Here is a 17,841-nt window from a genome sequence, read left to right as displayed (position 1 = left end):
GTGACCTGAAACGCACACAGGATGTTCAGTGATACTTGATTACTCTAATGTCCAAGTTTAATGAACTAGACCAATAAACTTTCAAAGTAATGATGGTAATTCAACAGATACCCTCGATTCGGCCAAAGTTCATTGACCCTTAATGACCTTTGACCTTAATCATGTGACCTGAAACTTGAACAGGATGTTCAGTGATGCTTGATTACTATTATGTCCAAGTTTCATGAATCAGATCCATAAACTTTCAAAGTTATGACGGGAATTCAACAGATATCCCCAATTCGGCCAAAGTTCATTGACCCTAAATGACCTTTGACCTTGGTCATGTGACGTGAAACTCATGCAGGATGTTCAGTGATACTTGATTAATCTTATGTCCAAGTTTCATGAACTAGGTCCATATATTTTCTAAGTTATGATGACATTTCAAAAACTTAACCTCAGGTTAAGATTTCGATGTTGATTCCTCCAACATGGTCTAAGTTCATTGACCCTAAATGACCTTTGACCTTGGTCATGTGACATGAAACTCTAATAGGATGTTCAGTAATACTTGATTAACCTTATGGCCAAGTTTTATTAACTAGGTCCATATACTTTCTAAGTTATGATGTCATTTCAAAAACTTAACCTCAGGTTAAGATTTGATGTTGACGCCGCCGCCGCCGTCGGAAAAGCGGCGCCTATAGTCTCACTTTGCTTCGCAGGTGAGACAAAAATTGTTCTCAGAATACCAATTCGGAGGGATTTTAAGGGTATTTATCTCTCTGATTTTAACGGAGATAAAATATTTTATTTCATCTGAGATAAAATGGATCTCAGAATACCACCCCAAGGCATAAAAACAAAAACAAAAATCAAAACCTACCATGATTCGAGGGATGCCAAATCCTACCCAAATCCTTCAATGACCATTTAGTTTCATAGGCTAGAATACTAAGTACTTGAGTGATGAACATTGAGATTCATAACCTAGAATTTCAAGTCATTCTGGGCAAACATGTAATTATCGATAAAACAATTTGACACGATTTGATACCTATAGATTATGCAATTTAATTCCTGTAATTTGCAATATAATAATAATAATGGTGTCTAATTATAGGTCCACCTTTCAGTTCTCATGGTGCTTGTATCTTTACATGTAGATGGGAGTTTTTATCTGAAAGTTTTTATTTTGGAAATTTTATCTGAAAGAAATATGCTGTCCCAAACTCCCAAAACTGTCCCAGCAGTTTCATTACCTAGATCCTGGCCCGTTCTGGATCCCAAAATGAACTCATTGTGTGTCTACAAATTCTGCAGGACCTGGGCTCTGTTACAACCAATAATGTCGTAGATTGAGACATTCTGCCAAGAGCGTCCAATGCATTATGTCGTAACTTTTCTAACGCATAACGTCACATGTCGCAATGCATGATGTCGCAGTAAATTTCTAACGCATAACGTCGCATGTCGCAAGGCATGTCACAGCGGTATAATTTGCTTCAAGACTCCAGTTACAGATAAGAAATAAACTATGATTTCACTCAGTATTTTGTTAAAGTTTATTCATCTGAACATTTGTGTCTCGCCTGAATGAAGTTCAAGACCTCGTAATCACTTTCCTGTTAGTCGGTTAGTTTGTTTTTGTTCAACTTGCTCATATTTCTTTTTTTGTGCATGAACTATGTTAATACTTGGCACCTATGATCCTTGGGTGATATCGCATGTGACCCCATGAGAATGATGAAGTCAAAGGTCATCTAGGGGTCATATGGGGTCGTGTTCATCCTTTTCCGAAGTTTTTGTTTCAGTTCCTCCCATTTTTTTAATTGTGTATCAATTTTGATCACATTTTGATCACACTTATTCCAAAGGATCCTTGGGTAATCACTTGTGTGTTGTTGGGAAGATGGGTCAAAGGTCATCTAAGAGTCAAAAGGTCAAGTTTTGGTTCAACTTGCTCTCGTGTTTTTTTCTGCATCAATTATGTTCACACTTGGTACATATGATCCTTGGGAAACACCATATGTGTGTCCATGCGGATGATCGGGTTAAAGGTCATGTAAGGGTCAAAAGGTCAATTTTTCTTCAAACTGCTCTCATTTCTTTATTTCTGCATAAATTATGTTTACACTTGGTACAATGATCATTGGGAAATACCAAGTGTGTTCATGAGGATGATGGGGTCATAGGTCATCTAGGGGTCAAAAGGTCATATTGCATATTCTATTGATCGTGAAATCAAACAAGACTCATGGTTCGTGAACCACCTTGTTCAAAGTGTATGCTAGGGTGTTTGGGTGAGTGATTTGGGACAGGATTGGTAATGTAACAAAATGATGCGCTCTCTGATTGATCTGATACCACATTGTAAACTCCTGAAGAAAACGGAGGACCCGTCGAAAATTTGACTGAATAATAAAATCTTTATTGGCAATTAAAGCATTATCATTATCAGCATTATTTTGTTATATAATGCACTGTATATATTCTTCCACAACATATTTTAAAACCCCTTTATTAAAAATCTTTTATTTATTTGAGAAAAAAAAGAGTTACCAGTACCTCGTGTCATAACTCCTGTGGGATGGTCGAATCTACCTACATGTATGTTTTATTCGCTGTTCCATGCTTGTTTGGTGAAATAATGGTCTGTTATGCATATTAAACACAGCCTGTACAGTCATGACAGTATTACATGTATTTCAACGAAATTTCTCTATTCTAATCTTGTCTCTGACCATGCAAACGCGAGTGTTGATTTCACAGAAAAAATTCAGGGGGTGGGAATATGAGGGTGACAAGATTTGGACAGACGAAATACTGGACACTTTGAGATCAGATGTGGTGATCTCCCACGGTATTTAAACCTCCAAACACCTGATCTTTTACTTGACTTACATGTAGATTCCAACGATGTACCCTTGCACAAATTATCGTCCAGATAATTTTCAGTTGACAACGTCATCAGTTCCTCATTGAAATCAAAGGACGAACTCTTTCTCATGCACCATAATGTGAGAAGTCTCAATAAGAATGTGGATCACTTTCATTCTCTTATTCATCAACTCAATTATGGTTACTGTGTTGTTGGTTTATCTGAGACCTGGTTGAATGATATTAAATACTCTCTCGTTTCTATTGATGGGTTTTTCCTTTTATTCTAATAACAGAGAACATAAAAGAGGGGGAGGGGTTGGGTGTTACATGTCTAATAATTTAAATGTCAGAGAAAAGAGCTACATGTAAATAAAATGTCTCATTTTATTGAATGTATTTTTATTCAATTGAAATGCCTGACAAGAAGCAAATGGTTGTTGGTGAAATATACAGGCCTCCAAAAGGTAACACTCAAGATTTCTTGGATTGTCTCCAAAACTTACTGTCATCTCCTGTTCTTTACAACAAGAATGTCTTTCTTATGGGAGACTTCAATCTAGATTTATTGCACTGTAACACTGCTTCTTCTTGCCAGGAATTTAATGTCATGTTATCTGGCTCTTTTATACCCTCAATTACCAAACCAACTAGAATTACAGACTCGTTGTCAACTTTGATAGAAAATATTTTTGTAAATAGTTTATCTACATCAGACCTTCATTTTTTAGGAGCGCGATCGCGCCGGCGCTCCTACCGCGCTCCTAAAAAAAATAAGGAGAGCAAAAATTTGCGCTCCTAAAAAAAATTGAAAAAAAAATTGCTAAAATTTCACATTTCACATAGATCTTTAAATCCATGAAATGGCCTTCTTTTTCCATAATTCCTTGAAATTACTTTGATTTAGTTGAAAACTATCAGAAAAATGAAGAATATTCATCTCTTTCCCGACTGATTTTAATTTAAACTCGGTAAATATTGCAGTCCCATGTAGTCCCATATGTAGATTTTCATGGCAACACCATGGAAGTCTACATGTGGGACTACAATATTTAGATCTACCGAGATAAGTTCAAATCAGAGTCGGGAAAGAGGTGAATATTCTTCATTTTCCTGATAGTTTTCAACTAAATCAAAGTAATTTCAAGGAATTATGGAAAAAAGAAGGGCATTTCATGGATTTAAAGATGTAAAATGTGAAATTTCTTCAATTTTTTTTTTTTTTTTTTTTTTTTTTTTTTTAGCAGGAGCGTGTACGACATCTTGTAAACGTATTGACGTGACCCAGGCCTGGTTCCACCACAGATTAATTAATAGCTAACACAGCTATTGCATATATATACAATGTTAAGAAAAATCTGCAATTTATCAAATAATGTTGACCTGAAAATGACCATTGACCTTACCATGTGACCTCTGACTGCAGCATAACATGCACGTCCCCCAAGTCTATCTAACATCCAAGTTTGGTTGAAAAGTGACTTACGGTTGCGGAGTTAGGTGTCATAAGAGAGTCTTGCATGTAAACTTTAACGTTGACCTGAAAATGACCTTTGACCTTATCATGTGACCTCCGACTGCAGCATTACATGCAGGTTACCCACGTCCATCTACCATCGAAGTTTGGTTGAAAAGCGACTTACGGTTGCGGAGTTAGACCATTAAGAAAGTCTTGCATGTAAACTTTAACGTTGACCTGAAAATGACCTTTGACCTTACCATGTGACCTCAGACTGCAGCATAACATGCAGGTCCCCCAAGTCCATCTACCATCCACGTTTGGTTGAAAAGAGACTTACGGTTGTGGAGTTATGTGTCATTACAGGTTTGTGACGGACGGACGACAGACGGACGACAAACGGACGTCGGACGACATTTGGATCCCTAAGTCTCGCCTTCACCTCTGGTGGGCGAGACAAAAAGAACAACATTATGCATTGACTGCCACATTATGCCTTGGTGTGACATTATGAGAAGCTGCGATATTGTCAGTTGTAACAGGCCCCGTTGCATAATTACTTAGTATGGATTTCATGCAAGTTACCAATGTTGGATTGGATGGCAATGCAATCATGGGACCCTAAAACCACCATCACTTCCCTCCGGCAAAGGAACTGTCTTTAGTAAAAATAGATTGTGCAGCAGCCAGTAGATTTAATTATCCAAACAAAGTCAAAATAATCAATATGGAATGCTACACAGTAGGCTACGTGTAATTATTAAAATTCATAATTGTATCTGTTTTCTTGGATCTCTGAACAATGCATTCTCGATACTTTGTTGAATATTGAAACCAGCTTTTAAATCTTTTGTTTTTCATGTGCACTATAGTGCTTCTGTCCATGCAATAAATCTGCAATACATCCAATTGTGTTTGGATTTTGGTGTGATTAGTTCTGTTCTGTACTCATCATGCATACAGCAATAAGAAACAGAGCAGTTTAGCTGCAAATGACATGATTTGACATTTGTACTCTTGGGATAAGATGCATGCAAAGCGCAATACATGTATACCATGTTGCAAAAGAATAGAAAATTTTGACAAACAATTATGAGGGAATTATTTACATGTACATGTAGATGGGTTATTTTTTCTTGCTGGGATACAGTCACAATGTATTGATCCCTGAACAGTCCTCTGGGAATTGTAATGGAGCACGAACCATCAGGATTGAAATCCCTATTGCAGATAGGATTACATGCCATAGAGCATTATCTCACCTGACAAGTTGCAGACAAGAAAACCTGCATATTTCTCCATAGAACATACCTTTAGATGTAGTTTCCTGAAGAGACTCATCAATGGAAGCTTCTTTAGAGGGAAATGGCAAGAAGTCAAATTTTTCTACACTATCATCTCCTTGGGATGCACACATCCCTTTGCTCTCATCAATCATCTCTTCCGTTTCAGTAGCCACTGTATCCTCAAGATCAGATTGATTAGGTTTCCTGAGAACTTCTTCATTGTGTGATGTCCCTTGCACAGTACTATCTTGATTTCTGTTTGAATGTTGAATCCCTGAAGAAGCATCTTTCTCAGCAGCACAAGCACCTTCTTCATGACACTCAATTACAGAGGAAACCACCGAAGCTGTGGTAATTGCCCCACTGTGTTTAAAATCAGAAGAAACCATCAAAGCTGTGGCAGTTGCCTCACCATGTTTCAAATCTTTCTCAAGCGATTCTGCAGCATATGAATATAAGTCTTCAGGTTCACTGTCCTCTTTCTCATCTCTTTTTCTTTCTTGGTTTGTTTCCTCCACTTCATCTCCAGTCTGTTTATCATCTCCCAACACTCGAAAACAAGAAATATTTTCTTTCTTCAAAGATTCAGTATTCAAAGGATCTTCACTAGCTGTTAGACTTTGGTCTCTTTCACCTCTCTTCCGTAAAGAACCTGAGATGGAATCGGTACTTTCCTCTTTGTTCTCCTCAATGGGTTTTTCCTCTGACTCCAGCTTTGCAGATGACTCCCCTTCAAGCAGAGGATCACTTGATTTAGCTTTTTTATTCTGAACAAAGACAAGAAACAACAATTTATATCTATTGATGTCAAATATCAAAATACTGGCTAAAGCCTGAAGGGGTTAATAAATAAAATAAACACAGACCCATATTTACAATAAATTTTTTAGGACAGTTGCCCAAACTGCGATTTTGCTCTTTATCACATTTTTGGCTAACATTAAGATAGAACTACATGAAATGGGATTTCATTTACCAATTTTTGTGCCTTACATAACATTCCATGATCTGAACAAAAAAAATAAACATACATACATGTACAGAGCACAAACTTCTGGGGTTGTTTCATAAAGATTTAAGTATGACTTAGAGTTGCACTTAAATACTGAGTTGCATGCGGTATGAAAGGCTTGACCGCATTGGTCATGAGGACGTGCACTAATGCGTATCTACCAACAAGATATTGCGTTGCATATCATGTAAGCATCGGCATTTAAGTGCAACTTAAAGTGATACTTGAATCTTTGTGAAACACCCACCTGGATTTATTATGTACATGTAGCAGGGTACATCTACACAAGTACATTCATGAAATTTAAAAATTTTATAATGCCAAAAAATGAAACTGTTCATGAAGCAGTTAGATTGAAACGTTCTATAAAACAAAGTATGTTAATTTCTCGTTTGAGCTGTATTACACGTATGTATCTTTAAAGGAGAATGAAACCATTGGAACAAGATAGCTTGTGTGAAAACACAAAAATCAAAGAAACAGATCAACAAAAGTTTGAGAAAAATCGGACAAATAATGAGAAAGTTATGAGCATTTGAATATTGCGATCACTAATGCTATGGAGATATCAAATTGGCAATGCGACAAAGATGTGTGATGTCACTTGTGAACAACTCTCCCATTACTTTAGTATATATTTCACTTAAATTGCCTCTTTTATCACATCTATCCATAGATCATGTGTTCTTTCTACATGAGGGCATGTAATACATATTTTTTTAGAATACATCATGGATAGAGAGTTTGTATCATCATAAGAAAAAGCAAAAAGAGACATTTTGAGGGTATTTTATAGTCCACCAAAGGGAAAGTTGTTCATCAGTGACATCACACATCCTTGTCGCATTGCCAATGGGAGGATCTCCATGGCATTAGTGATTGCAATATTCAAATGCTCATAACTTTCTCATTATTTGTCCGATTTTTCTCAAACTTTCTTTATTCTTATTCTTTGATTTTTCTGTTTCTACACAAGCCTATTTGTTCCAAAGGTTTCATTCCCCTTTAATAATATTGATTGTATCTTTTTGTATGTACTACAGCAAAGCATGATGGTAAACGCTGGGTAGGCTGGATGATCTGTTTTTCTCTGGTTGATGCTAATGAGAGTAGGATCATATGAAGATCCTTTTAATCCTAATTGGCAGTGGAAGCATTAACAATTTAGGGGATGGAAAAAATATTTTCATCCACATTTTCCCCAATCGGCCACTAAAAGGTGATTTTTTTAAAATCATCATTGTAGTCCCAACTCTTAAGTTTTAGGAACGACTTAGCTTACGATCTTGAAAGATGTTCCTCATAGGCCGTTAGGGCCTAAATTAATAATGAGAATAGAAAGTGGGAACTCAAATTTATGGATATATTTCATCTATTCAGACCTGAAAATTGAACATTCTGAGCAGCTTTTGCAATCATGAACAAGATCATGAAGATGCAGTGTCTCAAATAATAAAAAATGAGAAGATGAACTAACGTGGAATAAAAAAAATTATAAATTTGGCCATCATGGATATGAATTAGATCTATTATCATTATCATTATTACCAGTATTATTATTATTTTTTGGCATAATATATATGAACTAAATAATTTCATGTATAACCTGAAGGTCGTCTTCCTTTCCAATCCATGTGACTTAAATTATGGTGGTGTGACCTTAATTTGCGCGTTACCTAATTTTGTGCACGGTTGAATATATCAATATCTTGAAAAACTAACATCACCAACAGAAAAAGCAACATAAAATTACTTACTCTCTGGAAGGGAAGGACTCAATTTGTAAAATTGGCAAAACATCGGCAATTTTTTTCACCTTTTGTGTCCGCAATGAGAAAATCAGAACTTCTCAACAAGCATCAAGAAATTGCCAGTTTGCAAGCAGAGGTCTCCAAATAAGTATGTGATACTAACCAAATTTGTGGCATTTTAACTTCCATCTGATACAATTATCTTACCCTTACCAGCTTGATTTCGTTTCTAAAGCTTTGCTATACTATCGTGCACAAATCAAGGTCACACTTTTTTATGACACTTTTTCAGCCGAGCGCGCAATAGTTGATCGCCATGGAATTTTCAGATCGCGATACGAGCGAAACCCTTGACCTTCTTTATAATTCTGTCAAGCGAATTTGACTTCATGATGATTTTTAAAATGTGCGCAAATTATGGTCACCCAATTATACAGAATAGTGAAAAGTAAAACATAAAGTTGAAGATTATACAAATAATGCATACAGCCGAGTGGGTTAGTGGAAATGCAGAGCACGCAAGGTTTCTTTAGATAGGTGCCGCACTGTGCACGAGCTGCTGGCAGCGAGTGCCCAGTGTGCACCATCTGAAGAAACCAAGCTTTCTCTGCATTTACTTTTAGTTACATGTACACACGACTAGCCTGGGGCGTTTTGGGGAGTGAAAGTCATATACTGTACGTATGGTCACTCCCCACTAACGCCTGGGAGCCCTACCTATATTCCCCCACGAACGGGTACAAAACCAGAAACTTTCGCCCCCGAGAATTCTACTTTCCCTCTAAAAGATCTAACCCTAAAACATGTACATGGGGTCCAACTTCATTTCCAACATTTCTGCGATATTGATTTCATTTTTAAAGAATTCATTAAAAAACAAGAGATTTGTTTTGAAAAGATGGGAAGAGCTTACGGCCGTGTTTACGTCGCCATCTTGATTTCTTTGTCTTCCGCTTGGCGACAGCACGCAAATCGCGGGATTTGCGATTTGCATTTTGGTCGCGTTAATTTTCAAAATTTTTATTCATTAAAGACAAAAATTGAAGAGAAGGGGATTTTGCATTGCAAGTCCCCTAATGTTGGCTGCACGATAGCGAGCCGTCTGTGTACGAGGAGAAATATTTTAAAAATGTTAAAAAACTCCTCGAAACAGACATGACAGACGGCTGCCGGCAATCCTGTATTTTAGGGGTCTAAATTATTTTAGGTTGCTAACTTCAGTTCAGGCAACAGCTCCAAGACCGTTGTTAACGGTAGTTCAGTAGTGCGTACGTACGTGCCGGGTATGGCGGGCCGTTTATTATTTCTTCATTGCATACCCCCCCAGCCCGGCCATGACTAGTCCCGGGTCACGTGACACCCCGACGGCTTTAGGTATACTGTTATTCTATACCACCCCCCCCTGGCCCCTATATACATGTAGGCATGTGACAAAAAAAATGAAAATCCTCAAATCTCAATGATTTTGGTATCATTTGAAAGCCCTTAAAAAGACCTTTCAAATGATACCAAGAACTCAAGAAATTATAAAGTTATTCCAGTTTAAGTCGCGCATATTTATCCAAATTTGTGGTCATTGTCTTAATGTAAAGTCAATGGAGTGCATAACCGATTTTTTGTGACCATTTTGAACCCAAGTCTTCAACGGGCTCTAACTTCTTTGTTTTTGAGCCCTTTGAAGTAATTTAGGTATCAATGGAAAGGTGAAAGAAAACTCAATTGATGTGTAATCATTTCACTTGGTAATTTTTCTTCTTAATATGTGTAAAATAATTTCTTTTAATTGGTGAATACAAAAATTATTCCCAAGTTAGTAATGAAAAATAAATTGCAACTGTATGCAAATTAGTAATTTTGGTCACAAAAGTTCTTTCGTTCTTTCTTTCTTCTCTCACTGCGCCTTGGGCATTCTGCCGAGTGGATTTGGCGCATTACAAATTACATATATTATTAAAAGTGACATTTTAATGATTTTTTAAAGTGTGTGCTCTGTACAACATTGGCATACCATAGTCCTACCTGTAGATTCTCCACAGGCAGGGTGGTAGCAGTGAACAAGTGATACCTACTTATATCGCATGATACCCCATTGGTAAATACAACTTTACATCTACTACATAGGCCACTGGCGTGTAGCTGTATACTATTAACAGCCAGCCATACCCGGCACGTAAGTACGCACTACTGAACTACCGTTAACAACAGTCTTGGAGCTGTTGCCTGAAGTTAGCAACCTAAAATAATTTAGACCCCTAAAAATCAAATACTATGAATACAGGATTGCCCGGCTGCCAGCTGTCTAACTCAGTCAGCTTATAGACATTGCATTATTCGTTAAGGATCTACTTACAAAGGATCTACTAACTTTAATAAATTAACTGTTCGAAGTTAAGTTTGACCACTCACTTTTCCCCCTGTCCTCCTCTTGGCCTTGCCCTTGGGTCGAACAGCCTCTGCCATAGTTAGTCTTTGTTTATGCCCGCCTGGGGCTGGGGCTGGGCCGGGGCTTCCTCCACCTGTAATCCTGCGCCTGCTAACCACGTCCGGCCTAACTCAGCTCACTCCTCAGCCGGCCATGTCCATGAAACAAAGGGCCTCAACGGCAAATTTGATGAAATTTCACTTCTGTCTCTGAACCTGATCTATCGTATGAGTCGAAGCCAAACGAAACGCCGACGAACAGCAGTCACGAAACTGGAAACATAAACTCCTAGCTCCTCGTACGTTCGTACTCGTACGGTGTATATAGAGTATACGGTAGTCCTAGCTAGAAGATCAAAGTCCCAGTGATCACATGATGAGCTAGACGGCTGAGATCAGTAGCTGATTCCGGCTCATCTGCACCGTCTTTCACTGTATGGTGTCGTCAAATTAGTCATGTTTTAACTTTTTTTTAATAGGATTGCTTTACTGCGGCTCTGCGATCATGAGTCCTCAATTCAGGGTGACCAGACGTCCCGTATTTCCCGGGATTGTCCCGTATTTTGCTCCTTTGTCCCGGCGTCCCGACAAACCCTTCCCGGGACGCCTATTTGTCCCGTATTTCAGAATATTGAACAAAATGTAGTGAATACATTTAAAAGTGACGAATTTTCATGAAATAACCAACAGATGACGGATGACGAAGCAGAGACAACAATTAAATCGATAACTGTAAACTTTTGCAAGTGTGATTTTCTTGCTAACCCAATACAGTTCATTGTAAACAAACTGGCCTCCTGCCCGTGTGTGGCAGGCTACTATAGGCATGTAGGATCGGAGCAAATTCTCAATGGTGCAAACAATCTCACATGATAAACAGTTTTTCATCCAAAATGATCACAAAATCTGCGGGAAATTCTTTAAATTATATTATGGATTCTCAGATTAATGCAATCGGAGGAACAAGTTATTGTTTCAGCTTTCGTTTTGAGCTTTGGTGTGGATGATGCCGTGATGTTTCATATATTTTTTTTAATTTGACAATATGTTTCACTTTAAAATTTTATTCATTTCAGAATCTACAACATCTTACCTTTAATTTTTTTCAACACATCTAAAAAAAAAACCCAAATAACATTATGATTTTTGTTAAATGATCGGATTTTTTGTTTGCTTGAAGTTTGAACTTTTTTCCTCTTTGTTTCTTTTCTACCCTATCCTTCCTGCTTGCCCTTTTTTGTTCCATCTATCTTTATTTCCTATCTTTCTTTCCTGAACATTTTTTTTTCTCTCTCTCTGTTCATTTTTCTTTCCTTCCTTCCTTATCTGAATTTCGTTCTTATCAAATTTCCTTTTTTATTTCCTTCATTCTTTCTTTCCTTGAAATGTATTTGGCTTCCTCCTCTCTTCCACTCCTGTTTCTTTTCGTTCTTTCTTCCCTACCACTATGCAGGCGCGTAGCCAGGGGGCGGTGGGGGCGGTCGCCCCCCCCCCCAAAAAAAAAAAGTCCCCAAAAAAAGAAAAAATGAAGGGAAAAAGAGGAGAAAAGGAAAAGGGAAGAAAGGTAGTTTTGTGTTTTTTTTTCCTTTTTATTCCTTTTTTTTCAAAAGAGAAACTCCTTCATTCTCGCTCTGTATTTTTATATGATTTTTGCTTCCGCGCTGCGCGCGGTTAAATGACAATATTGAAGTTCTCCACTGTTTCCCCCACCCTTTCTCTAACCCTATTTTCCATCTCAGCTATATGTGTTTCTTGCCAGATAAAGTTCAAATGTATATAGGGCATGGATTTAAAGTAAGGTTAGGCCGAAGTATATGAAGTTATCCTTTTTTTATTGATCACGCAACTTCTGGTCGGGTCGACTCCGGGCGGCGCGTTTCCGTTTTACACCCTGGCGAAGGCATTTTCCGGAAAAGTAGCCAAAAAGCGACTAGTGAAGAGTCTATACGTCTACGTTTGTTTACATTATCAGCTGGGCGCGCGATCCAAAGTCCGCACCGAAGTTATCCGCAGAACATGCGGTACTTGCAAATGCAGCTGAGCTTATACTTTCCAGGTTCAATACGAATGTTTGCCTTGATCATTTGCCTTGCCGATTTGCTTATGTCTGTCTTTCTCTCTATCTGTCTATATATCTATCTCTCAAATTCTATCTCTATCTATGTAACTGCAGTATCTATCTATCTAATAATCTTCTCTGTCTCTCTCATTCTTTATCTAACATCTATCTATCTCAAATTCTCTATCTCTCTCTATCTATCAATCCATCTGTCTGTCTTTCTCTATTTCTCTCTACCTACCTATGTAACTACAGTATCTATCTGTTAATTTGTCGCTCTTCTCTCTCATTCTTGATCTACATGTATCTGACATCTATCTATCTCTCAAATTCTCTATCTATCTCTCTATCCATCTATCTATCCATCTGTCTGTCTTTCTCTATTTCTCTCTACCTACCTATGTAACTACAGTATCTATCTGTTAATTTGTCGCTCTTCTCTCTCATTCTTGATCTACATGTATCTGACATCTATCTATCTCTCAAATTCTCTATCTATCTCTCTATCCATCTATCTATCCATCTGTCTGTCTTTCTCTATTTCTCTCTATCTATATTTATCTATTTTTTAACTAGAGTATCTATCTATCTATCTGTTAATTTGTTAATAATCTTCTCTGTCTCTCTCATTCTTTAATCATCTATTTAATATCTCTCTCTATCTATCCATCTGCCTGTCTTTCTCTTATTCTCTCTATCTATTTATATATCTATTTTTTAACTTATCTATCTGTTAATTTGTTAATATTTTTTGTCTCTCTCCCTCTTTATCTATCTAACATCTATCTATCTCTCATCTATCTATCTATCCATCTGTCTGTCTTTCTCTATTTCTCTCTATCTATATATCTATCTATCTATCTATGTATCTATCTATATCTGTTAATTTGTCTATCTTCTCCGTCTTTCTCATTCTTTATCTTTCTATCTATCTAACATCTATCTATCTGTCTCTCAAATTCTCTATCTCTCTCCTTCTCGAGCATCTGTCTGTCTTTTTCTCTCTTTCTCTTTGTCCATATTTCTATCTATAACATCTCTCTCTCTATCTATCTATCAATCCTTCTCTCTCTCCCTCTCCCCCCCCCCCCCTCTCCCTCTATATATCGACCTCTCTGTCTCTCCCCCTCTCTCTATTTATCTATCTATCCATCATCTCTCTCTCTTTCTATCTATCTATCCACCTCTCTCTCAGTGGCGTAGCTACGGGGGGGGCATGGGGGGCACGTGCCCCCCCCCCCTGAGATTTGGTGTGCCCCCCTTGGTGCCCCCCAGAAAAAATTGGCAGAGCAAAAAAAAAGAAAGAAGGAGGGAGAAAGAAGAAAAGAAAAGAAGAAGAAAGACAGAAGAAAAAAAAGAAGAGGAAAACGAGAGGAGGAAGACGAGTGAATAAAATAATGTGAGGGGAAGACTTTCAATTAAAAAGAAAATCTTTCATGTTACTACATAGAATTTTTCCTTGCGCTTCGCGCCAGAATTGCCTGTTCGATGAGATTCATATCTTGCTCAATAGGCTGATATTGAGCAAATTTTTAAGTCAATATACAAAACATATTTTAGCTCGGACATCGAGCTTTCATTATTTTTTTTTCATTTACAAATTCAAGTGCTCTGTAAAATGTCCGATTTATGGGCTATATATCAGCATTTTGAAGCTCACGCTGCGTGGTCACATTGTTTGATTTGTCAAGTTCATATTGTCTACGTGTATTCCATAATGTTCCATTAAACAAATGTATCCAGAATGCCCACATTCTAGGTCTAAATCTAAAACATGCGCGATAGCCTGCATGTTCTTTATTTAAAATGTACTTAAATTATCCAGTTTCACATCAGAATATCAATAATTATTGTCTGCTCACGCTTCACGATTGCATTATTAATGATACCCAATTGACTATATCCTATTTTTGATTTACAAAATATGACTAGTGTGTCCCGCTTTTATGTCTAAAATCTCAATTTTCTTCCTCTCGCGCTTCGCGCTCGCATCAATTGTTTAGTTACATACCTATCCCATTTATTAATACAAAAATTAGAATGACCAATTTTTAGGTCGGAATGTCAAAAAAATTTGCTCGCGCTTTGCGCTCGCATTATTGAAATATATTGGCGTTCGCAGTAACCATCTAGTTAAATCTTCTTCACATTACACGTAACATTGCCCAGAAAATTGAATTTTCAGAAAAAATACACAAAAGTAAAAAAAAAATCGCTCGCGCTTCGCGCTCGCACTTTTCATAAGGCTTATGAGATTATTTCATGTTTATGTTGTTTTATAAGAATAAAACTAAGAAGTGACTGATCGGGGAAAATATAGGTGAAGATAATTTCGGGCCCCGCCCCCTATTGGCGAAAGTCGGATCCGCCCTTGTGACACACCGGAAAATGGCCGGTGCCCCCCCTGAAAAAGCAAGGACCCCCCCAGTGCCCCCCCCCCCCCCGGGAGAAAAAATCCTAGCTACGCCACTGCTCTCTCTCTCTCTCTCTCTCTCTCTATCTCTATCTATCTATCGATCTATCTATCTTGTCTCTATCTATTTATCTATCGGCAGCTTCTAAGTGTATCAATCCATCAAACTTCACTTTGTCTTTCCATTATAAGTATCTGTTTATTTTGATTTTGTCTGTCATTCTATTCATTTAGTTAATAATTTATTTTTAGAAAAAAAAACTATCATAAACAACGCGACTGCAAAAGCATGTTGGGATTTCACTCCTACTGCCGTTCTCTCTGTACATGAAGTGCCGAGGAACTCTGTGCTCTGATGAGTAACTGTGCATGCATGCGGTGGTGGACTCGCCTGTGTCGCACGCTGCATGCAACCAGCGACGTGTGTAGACTCTTCACTAGTCGCTTTTTGGCTACTTTTCCGGAAAATGCTTTCGCCAGGGTGTAAAACGGAAACGCGCCTCCGGGCGGGTAAAATCTTTATATCAGTTTTTGCCGTCATCTCCATAAAGTCAACTTCTCCTGCTTTTCAGCTCATTACTAAACAACCATAATTTTTGGGCAAACAGGTTCCTAATTTAAAAAGAGGAAGGTATAAAATTCGTGTCGTTTTGAATAAAAAAAGTCAAATATCTTTTTTTTTAATAAATTCTATTAAATTTCATGTCATTTCCCTGCACACTCATCTCCTGTCCTGTTTTGCGCCCTCAGTTTTAAATTTTGAATGACACTTACGTTTCTTTGATTCAAAATGAAGTGCTTCAGGATAAGTCAAAGAAATTAGGCAACCTTCAATAACTCACAGAAGTTTCTATTTTCCTTGTAATGAAGTTCAGTAATCGTAGAAAATCAATTGAAATAGAGCCGATGGGGTACAAGATACCTGCATTTGATGAAACGTCCGCCCTTTGAAATTTCAGAGTTTCATTGCTCTGCGCGGGAAGGAATATCTTCCTCCCGACAAATATATTTCTTCTCTTCTGTTTTGCGAGTTAAAGATATGCGCTGTCGCTAAATTGTTTGTAATCAATTATGATCTTTCCAAGAGAAGTATTCAATATATCATTGAGAATACCCTTTTCTCGGGACCCTTTCCATGGAAAAAATTATAAAAAAAGGTTTAGCTTCCGCGCTTCGCGCGGGGTTATTAGTATTTTAATTTCCTCCATTGTATTAATTCCTTTTTGTGCGTTCACAATCACTTTGAAAACAAGGTTCAAAATCGTCAACTATTTTTGGAGCTGATATAGGTACTAGAGACAAGAGAGATGGCTCCTTTTCATTTTAATTTATGAATCACCAAAAGCTTCGCGCTTCGCGCTCTGTTAGTGTTGGCACGCTTCGCGTGCATTTACCGCCCCCTCCAAAATGAAATCCTGGCTACGCGGTTGACACTATTTTCTCTTTTTTCGTTCTCTCCTCCCTTAATTCTTCCCTCCCCCCTCTTTCTTCTTTTCTTTATTTTATTTTCCCCTCTACTTCTTTTTCCTTATTCTTTCTTTCCCTTCCTTTCTTCCTTCCTTCCTTCCTTCCTTCCATTCCTGTTATTCTTCTTTCTTTCAAAGAATGAAGGAAACATATTTCTTTACTTCATTCTTTTATTCCTCCTCCTTTTTCTTACTTTTCCCCCTTTAATTCTCTCCTTTTTGTCTTTCATACATTTATTCATCTTCCCTTCTTTTATCTTTCTTTCTTTCTTTCTATATAATTACAAAGCCAATGATATGGAAACCTTTTTTTTTATCTCTTTTATTTTTTCTTTCATCCTTCATTTATTCTAACTTTCTGGGGTTTTTTTCCTTAATTTTTTTTCGATCCTTCTCAATTCATCTCTTTTCTTTCTCTCCTTCATTCTTTCGTTCACCCTCAATTTCAATTCTTTATATTTTTTCACAAGTCTAACACTGTGCGTGGGATATTCTTTGTTGATCTTTGTTTGTCGATTGTCCCGTATTTCATTTCGTAAAATCTGGTCACCCTGCCTCAATTGTTCATGCCTATAATATAGTTATCATGATAGGGGTTCCACGCTCTACATATAATTTATATGCAGTGTCTATATTTTGTATCAGTAGCATGATTCACAGGGGAGCGTATCACTCTCGAGCACTAGCGTACCCACGGGCGGGGCAGAGGGGGCAGACTGCCTGCCAATTAGCATTAACAAATTTTGCCGTCGAATCCTTATCTAGAGCACTTTTTGACGTTTGGCCGGTCTACTATTATGTCTTACTTACATTTTTAAGGCATTTTGAACAGTGACGTAGCTAGGATTTTTTCCTGGGGGGGGCACTGGGGGTCCTTGCTTTTTCAGGGGGGGGGCACCAGCCATTTTTTCCGGTGTGTGTCACGGTGTATGTGTCACAAGGGCGGATCCGACTTTCGCCAATAAGGGACGGGGCCCGAAATTACCTTCACCTATATTTTCCCCGATCAGTCATTTCTTAGTTTTTAATCTTACAAAACAACATAAACATGAAATAATTTCATAAGCCTTATAAAAAGTGCGAGCGCAAAGCGCGAGCGATTTTTTTTTTTT

At 37.7% G+C, this 17,841-nt stretch overlaps 1 protein-coding gene across 2 annotated transcripts in view; it reads right to left on the bottom strand.

Annotated features, from left to right (window-relative positions):
• Positions 1-11,148, bottom strand: part of LOC121410067 (ectopic P granules protein 5 homolog) — a 135,966-nt gene extending 124,818 nt beyond the window's left edge. For both annotated transcript variants that reach the window (XM_041601921.1, XM_041601922.1), the window contains exons 1-2: positions 10,777-11,148; positions 5,633-6,374 (exon numbers count right to left, since the gene is read on the bottom strand). In XM_041601921.1, the coding sequence (XP_041457855.1) occupies positions 5,633-6,374; positions 10,777-10,830 (796 nt within the window). In that variant the 5' untranslated portion in view covers positions 10,831-11,148. The remainder of the gene's footprint in view (positions 1-5,632; positions 6,375-10,776) is intronic.
• Between the last annotated feature and the right edge of the window lie 6,693 nt (positions 11,149-17,841).

This window comes from Lytechinus variegatus, chromosome 3 (assembly GCF_018143015.1).
Source record: "Lytechinus variegatus isolate NC3 chromosome 3, Lvar_3.0, whole genome shotgun sequence".
NCBI classification, from domain to species: Eukaryota; Metazoa; Echinodermata; class Echinoidea; order Temnopleuroida; family Toxopneustidae; genus Lytechinus; species Lytechinus variegatus.
Note: the sequence above shows the minus strand (reverse complement) of the source record. Positions and strands in the feature narration are given on the sequence as shown.